General features: G+C 45.1%; 1 protein-coding gene across 1 annotated transcript; it reads left to right on the forward strand.

Annotated features, from left to right (window-relative positions):
• Positions 1–826: 826 nt before the first annotated feature.
• Positions 827–7,548, forward strand: ndufa5 (NADH:ubiquinone oxidoreductase subunit A5). The gene is made up of 5 exons (XM_037696289.1): positions 827–928; positions 4,820–4,864; positions 5,077–5,193; positions 5,267–5,332; positions 7,386–7,548. Exons 1-5 carry the CDS (start codon positions 908–910, stop codon positions 7,485–7,487), a joined length of 351 nt encoding a protein of 116 aa, XP_037552217.1. The 5' UTR covers positions 827–907; the 3' UTR covers positions 7,488–7,548.
• Positions 7,549–7,841: the final 293 nt, after the last annotated feature.

The following is a 7,841-nucleotide window of genomic DNA, read 5'->3' on the forward strand; positions in this document are numbered from 1 at the left end:
TTACTTAATCCTGGATTGGATTTTAAAGTTAATTTTGATATTTTTTTCACAAGAAAAAAAAAGTTGATTTCCTAAAGTTTAACTATAAATGAAGGAATTTGTGCATTCAGGTAATTGAAAATTAAGTAATTTCTCTAACATCCAACCCATTTTAGCCACTGAGCCATACCAAACACCCATAATCTATTCTTGAATGAATTATTGACTATTTTTGACAAATTACAGACTTTTTATTGAATAAGTTATTACTCATTATTGAGTAATGAAAGTCAACATCAGATGTTGGTCAACATTGTTGAGCAACATCTTGGGGTCTTCTAGAGTCAGTCTGAAGTGAGAGAGGTCCCTGACATGGCAGAAAGACATAGATATAATTAACAGCTTTTATTTATTTATTTTTCAGCTAATAACAACTTTTATTTATTTGTTTTTCATATTTTTCAGTTATACTCAGCTTTTAAATATTTATTTTTCAAGTATTAAGAACTTTTATTTTCAGCTTTTATTTTGAAAAGCAACACCCAGTTGTTGTAAACGTGCACGGTGAGAGCTGCTGTGGAGGCTCACTTTACCTCAATGCGTTACGACAACAACGAGAGAACGGTCGAAACTATCGTGACCTACAATAAACGTACTTCAATAAAATGCATAAGTGAAAACATAACATACTTTATAAGTACAATAAATCATATTTCTTTGTCAAACATCGCAAAGAAACGTTACCTCATCAATGACTCGTGACTTTGGGGGTTACCCACAGCCAATCAGTGTTCGCCGCCGACAAACGCCTATTCGCCAGAAACGCCCACTTTTGGTCTGCAGAGAACCCCTTCTCGCCAAAAGTCGCATAAGTGACGTCATTTTCCCTAGCCGAAAGTTGCGAAGCTTGTAGGATCTCGCTGTGAAGATGGCTGGTGTACTGAAGAAGGTATGTCCAGAGGTCATGATTTAGTGTCGAGCTGCTGCGGAGGGACTTTGTGTGACAGAATGGCTCCTTAGCTCACGTGACTTGGGCACAACCAGGACAACAAGCGATGGTTCAGGTTCTGATTGCGCGGTGTTAAAAGCTTGCAGCGTTTACTCAGAACAGCTGTTCGTGGCTGCAGTGAGATTTACTGCGATGAACTGTCGACCATCAAACAAACAGCATTTCTTCCATTTTCATTTTATCTGCTGTTTTATGATCGTTGTCCGTTTCTCTTCTGTTCTTTGTTTAAATCGGGTCTCTTGTAAACGAGTCCTCGTGGCTCAATGAGACTCACCTGTAGAAATAAAGATAGTAACATCTCTTAACCAAACTCCAAAGTGAACTATTTATCAAGTTAAACTTGATCTGAATTGTTGCACGTATGAACTCAATTCTGTCCACAGAGTTGTTTTGTTTGAAACATCTTGTGTTGCAGAGCGAGAACTGCACGATGTGGCAACAATTGTTGTTAGTTAGAAATCTGAAGAACAAACTGGCAACACTGAACAAACGAAAAGCACACACTTAACTTTCCACCTGAAATCATGGAGTCAAACATTCACTACGAGTCACCCCAGCTACACACGAGCACTGGTTTACACACTGGTTTACACACTGGTTTACACTTGTCCTGCAGTGTTTGTTACTGTTGTAGAAAAAACACTGAAGAAATAGAAAACTCCAACACAGATTCATTCTGTGCAAAAATACTGATGGAATAGTAATAATTTGTTGTATTTGTACTGCACTTTACATTTTATAATCTCAAATTACTATAATATAAAACAGACTTAAAAAATAAAAAAAAATAAAAACAGCAGGATTGAAAATACATTTAAATACTATAAAATATTTTTTAAATAAAAAGTCCATCAGTCCTTTCTTAAAACTTTCTGTATTCTGGGCCATCCTTGGATGGTCGGGGACGTTGTTCCACAGACGAGGAGCAGCAGAGCAAAAGGCCCTGTCGCCCACGTTGTCGCTCACGTTGTCGCCGCCCATGTTGTCGCCGCCCGTGGTGTCACCCATGTTGTCACCCGTGGTGTTGCTCGTGGTGTCACTGCTCATGTTGTCGCTCACGTTGTCGCCCACGTTTTTGCCCACGTTGTCGCCCGTGGTGTCGCCGCCCATGTTATCGCCGCCCGTGGTGTCGCCCGTGGTGTCACCCATGCCGCTCGTGGTGGTGTCGCCCGTGTTGTCGCCCATGCTGTCGCCGCCCGTGGTGTCGCCGCCCGTGGTGGTGCCGCTCGTGGTGTCGCCCGTGTTGTCGCCGCCCGTGGTGTCACCCATGTTGCCGCCCATGGTGTCACCGCCCATGGTGTCGCCGCCCGTGGTGTCGCCGCCCGTGGTGTCGCCGCTCGTGGTGTCGCCACCCGTGGTGTTGCTCGTGGTGTCGCCGCTTGTGGTGTCGCCGCACGTGGTGTCGCCGCACGTGGTGTCGCCCATGTTGTCGCCCGTGGTGTCACCCATGTTGTCACCCGTGGTGTTGCCGCTCGTGGTGTTGCCGCTCGTGGTGTCGCCGCTCATGGTGGTGCCGCCGCCCATGGTGGTGCCGCTCGTGGTGTCGCTCGTGATATCGCTCATGGTGCCGTTGCTCGTGGTGCCGCCCATGCTGCAGTTTTGTCTGGGGAGGGCGGAGCTGGTAGGAAATTGTGGAGCGGAGGTTTCGTGTTGATGTCTGAGCAGTTCTTTTGTGGAGTTGTAAATGTGAGTCAGGAAACCTTGTATTCAATACGGAGTGAAATGGGAAGCCAGTGGAGGGATTTAAGGATCGGGGTAGGGCTGGGCAATATCTCAGTATTTTTAAAATATCGAGATATATCGTCAAAAAATAATAATAAGTTGAACTATCTCGATATAAAACGATATAGTTTCATACTTGGAAATCCTCTTGCCGTCTTCTTCCTCCCACTCGCCCCGCTCCTCCCTCCTTGAACACAAACACACAGCCCTCAGCCACGCTCCCCCTCTCCTTCCTGTTTCTCCAGGAGGTGGGCAGGACGAGGAGACGTTTAGCAGAAGTAAACACAGCAGCTGACTGTGTGTGTGAAGCTGCAGCTCTGACAGACCTGTCTCCTTCCTTGAAATAAACCACGGTTCAGAGCTCATTTAGCCGTGGCACAGGCACAGGCCTGTTAGGGTGCATTCACATCAGCCCTGTTTAGTCCACTTTAATAGAACTCTAGCTCGTTTTCCTAGAAAGTCCGGCTCGTTTAGGGAGGTGTGAACGCACCATCGAACTCTGTCACGGAACAAAAAGGCGAACTCTGGCCCGGGCTAAAACCTAGGTCTCGGTCCGGTAGAAGTGAACTCCAGCACGGTTCGAGTACAGTGTGAATGTAAACAGACCGAGCCCCGCTCCGCAGGACAAACAAACACGCATTTCTCTGACCTCATACGGAGCTGTCAGCTGCCTTGTGTGAAAAACAATATTCTCCATGGTCTTCTGTCTCATCTTCTGCTCATGCTAAGTCCATTTTTGAAAAATGACTAAATATAACTCCTAAAACTGCTAAAACTTGATGCCACTTCATTTTTATTTACAGAAGAAGAAGAAGAAGATGTGTCTTCAGAGGTTTTTGTGTCGTTTCTTTCAGTAGTTCTTGGTGCAGCGCCCCCACAGGTGAGCGGGGGAATAGGTTGGTTCAACAGGTTAGCTCGACTGCACAGTGCAGTGTGAATGCAAACGCACCAGCTCAAATGTAACAAAATGTCATGAATATTGGTCCCCAACCGAGTCTACCGGACTATCTGGTGTGGAAACGACCTTAGAGGAACAGAGAGAGGAAGCGCGACATTAATAAATTAGCAGTTCATCATATCGCTGAAGATACGGTCCGTAGCAGCTAACAAGATGGTTAACACTTTAGGTTTGCTTCAAGGAAGGAGACAAGTCTGTCGGAGCTGCAGCTTCAAGGTTCCAAGTGGAGGCTCACTACCGCAGTTCACACACGCTTACTAACATGAAACTGAATGAACTACAGCTCCTTTCTATCTCATCAAGACACTCAAAGCTCGTTACAACACAGTCTGTGCCTCATTTACCCATTCATATAGCACTCTACTAGAGCTCTACAAAGACTAATCAGAGCTTTATCACATTCATACACTGATGGACACACATCTGAGACAATGAGGGGTTCAGTGAAACATGTTGAAGTGTTCAGGGACACTTCAACATGTGACTGCTGGTGGAATCAAACTCTCAACTCTAGCATTGGAGGACGACTACTCTAACCACTCAGCCACAGCCGCCCCCAGCTGAAGAGGATTGTTATTTAATATATGTAAATAAATGTCTAAAAAATAAACTTTTGTTTTTAAACGTTTAGTTTGTTCAGTTACAGCTGTTAATAAACGAGCCTGTGTGACAATGGGGACAAAACTTTAACTCAAATATATTTTTATTACTTGATGGAAAGAAAAAATATTGAGATATATTGTATATCGCAATTTTTGTAAAAATATGGAGATATAAATTTTGGTCCATGTCGCCCAGCCCTAGATGGGGGGGGTGATGTGGTGATGTTTCCTTTGCTTCATCAGAGTCCTGGCTGCACTGATCTGCACATACTGAAGTTTGTGAATGTGCTTGGATGGAATTCCATCAAACCGTGTGTTGCAGTAGTCCAGTCTTGAGACGAAAGCATGGACAAGTTTTTCAGCATCGGGAAAGGAGAGTAATGGACGGAGTTTGGAGATGTTTTTCAGATGGAAGAATGAAGCCTTGTAAAGTTTTTAATATGAGAATCAAATCGTACACCGACTGCATCAGAATGTTCAGCCGTGTTTCCACTGAAGGCAGGTGGACCTGAAATGGCTCAAACATTTAATTTTCTCCTTCTCTTTCAGACAACTGGCTTGGTTGGTCTCAACGTGTGCCAGAATCCACACAAGGTGATCAAACACTTTCAACAGAACTGCAGTGTTTAATTAGTCCTTTTCTTTTTGACTAATGCTTCAAATGATCAAAATGCAACGTGACTCTTACATGTGAGCCAAGTGGTAAATGTTTGTAGTTGTAAAAGCTGCTGTAAGAGAGATGCTTTCAAAACTATTTAATATCTGACGTGTTTACAGTTGATAAAGACACGTGCTTCATTTCTCAGCATCTTCAGGTTCTCTACACGAAGATTCTGGCAGTACTGCAGACCATGCCTCGAGACGCTGCCTACAGGAAGTACACAGAGCAGCTGGTGAACGAGCGCTTGAGCCATGTCACCACGGTCGGTGTACGACGGCTGCATCAATTCCAGCTCTAGTCAACTTTGTATTTGCTGAAATGATCTGTGTCCACAGGAGCCAAGTGTTGAGAAGTTGGAACAGAAAATAAACTGTGGTCTGATCGAAGAAGTCATCAACCAGGTAGGAAGAGTTCACCACTGTCACACAACACATGGGATTCATGAAGCCACTTCAAGTGGTTCAAACGTGCCTTTAGACTGACTGAACATGAGAACACTGGAGGAGCATCCCGCCTGTCAGTACCTTCAGTCATTCGACCTGTATTTGTCCAGGTCAGTCCCACTGAGCCTCACGGACTCATTTACAAGAGACTCCTGATTTCAGAAAGTTCAACAGTTTCAGGAGTGATGTGTGACAAAAGGGTGTCAACAAAGGTCCAAGGAAAAGTTTACAACCAGCTGTGTTGTTTGGTCTGGAGACAGAGACATGGACAAAAAGACAGAAGAACAGGAAGTGGCAGAGATGAAAAAGTTGAGGTTCTTCTTAGGAGAGACAAGGACGGAGAAGATCAGGAATGAGATCATCAGAGGTACAGCACAGGTTGAACAACTGGGAGATGAAGTTAGAGAGGACACACTGAGATGGTTTGGACATGTCTAAACTACTGTCCAGAGGAGGGAGGGACAGTGGTTTGGACATGTCCAGAGCAGGGAGGGACAGTGGTTTGGACATGTCCAGAGCAGGGAGGGACAGTGGTTTGGACATTTCCAGAGCAGGGAGGGACAGTGGTTTGGACATGTCTAAACTACTGTCCAGAGGAGGGAGGGACAGTGGTTTGGACATGTCCAGAGGAGGGAGGGACAGTGGGTATATTGGTAGAAAGATGTTAGAAATGCAGCTGCAGAAAAAAGACAAAGAGAGGACATGGAGGTAGTAGGAGTGAGGACAGATGATGCAGAGGACAGAGTGAGATGGAAGAGGACTCACTGTGGAGACCCCCTGAAGAGGGAAAAGCAGAAGAAGAGTTCAGGCTTTCTGCTCTTTGTTCACATAAACATTCCACTTGACACATTTTCATTAAAAATACACGGATTCATCAAGTAAACGCTACAAGGACTGTGATCGTGAACACTTGGACACAGGAGTAATTCAGGGACTTTCGTTGACTTCAAGGAGTTTGTCTGTCAAACAGTTTGGTGACTCAGAAGAAAAGCAGGCCCCATCCCAGGTCATGCTTGTTTGGACTGGGAATCTGCTGAGCTGATGAAGGAGCACTTTGAGGATCTCCTTTTTCCAGCTAGCATGTCTACCTTAAAGGAAGCAGAGCCAAAGGTCTCAGTGGAAGACAAGTCCATTTCCATGGCTGAGGTCAAAGCTAGTGAAAAGAGAACTTGGTGAGGGTTGTCTCAGGAAGGACATCCAGTGCACAACAAACATGCGAGTTGTCCAAGCGACACCATACCAGATTGGTCGAGGTCCAGGTTAATGACCGCCACCGGTGCTATAAACAAACTGTGTGCCACAGCTAGCTGAATAGCACAAGGATGGAAATGTGCCAGGAGACAGTTATGAGTGTAGGACTGAAGGCAGCAGCTGTAAACAGAGCTGGCTGACATGATGCAGAGAAGGAAGGTAGATGTTTTATGTGTCCAAGAGACCAAGGCTCGCAGCATTGGAGCAGGGTTCAAACAGTTTGACCATGGTGTGGATAGAAAGAGAAATGGAGCAGGGCTCGTCCTGGAGGAGGAGTTGGCAAAGAATGTAGTAGAGGTGAAGAGAGTGTCTGAACGTAGAAGGTCTGATGCTAAATGTTGTCAGTGGTTATGATGCACAGGTTGGATGTGATGAGGAGGAGAAAGATGTGGATGAGGAGAGGGAGAAGTGATGGGAGCAGACCTGAATGGACATGTTGGTGAAGGACACGGAGGATGAGGAAGTGATGGTAGGTTTGGTGTGAAGGAAAGGAACCAGGAAGGACAGATAGTGGTGGATTTCATCAAATAATAAATAATAGAAATAATGGCTGGAGTCAACACCTATTTCCAAACGAGGGAGGAGCACAGAGTGACCTGTAAGAGTGGAGGAAGGTGAAATGAAGGTCATGAACACCTGGAACACAGAACAATGTTTAGCTTTAACCTTCTCACCCCAGCAACTTAATCGACTTTGTTCTTTGCAGTCATGGAACATGTTCTTCTGTCATCACAGTGTGTGTGTGTGTGTGTGTGTGCAGGCAGAGTGTGAACTGGCTCTGTCCAAGAAGATGGTCCAGTGGAAACCATGGGAGCCCCTGATTGAAGAACCTCCATCCGACCAGTGGAAGTGGCCTATCTGAAGGAACCTCTCTCTCTGTGTGTGTGACTTCTCTGCTTCCAATAAAATCTGCAATTCTGTCATTTTAACGTCATTTATTGCATAATACAGATTATAACGAATACAAGTACACAAGCAGCAGGCCCCTCTTTGATCTTAGTACACAAGCGCAGTGACGACGTGTTTTTAAGTTCCACATTAAGAATAAAATGATTTGACTGAGAATTCAGCTGAACTTGAGACAATGCTCTGGAACAGCATCTTCTTCAGGCTTTGGCTTCCTGACCTCCACTGGTGGCTCTCTGTAACAGCTGGAGCATGATGGGATAGATGGGGGCAAATTGTTTCACCTGGCGAGTTCGGACCACCTGCACGT

Source organism: Nematolebias whitei, chromosome 22 (genome assembly GCF_014905685.2).
Source record: "Nematolebias whitei isolate Nwh7 chromosome 22, NemWhi1, whole genome shotgun sequence".
NCBI classification, from domain to species: domain Eukaryota; kingdom Metazoa; phylum Chordata; class Actinopteri; order Cyprinodontiformes; family Rivulidae; genus Nematolebias; species Nematolebias whitei.

Bases quoted from the DNA above. Each gene is read 5' to 3' on its own strand.
- ndufa5 (XM_037696289.1), top strand. From the start codon at position 908: ATGGCTGGTGTACTGAAGAAG. The intron at 929-4,819 runs GTATGTCCAGAG...CTTCTCTTTCAG, and splicing joins TGGCTGGTGTACTGAAGAAG to ACAACTGGCTTGGTTGGTCT. The intron at 5,194-5,266 runs GTCGGTGTACGA...CTGTGTCCACAG, and splicing joins GCTTGAGCCATGTCACCACG to GAGCCAAGTGTTGAGAAGTT.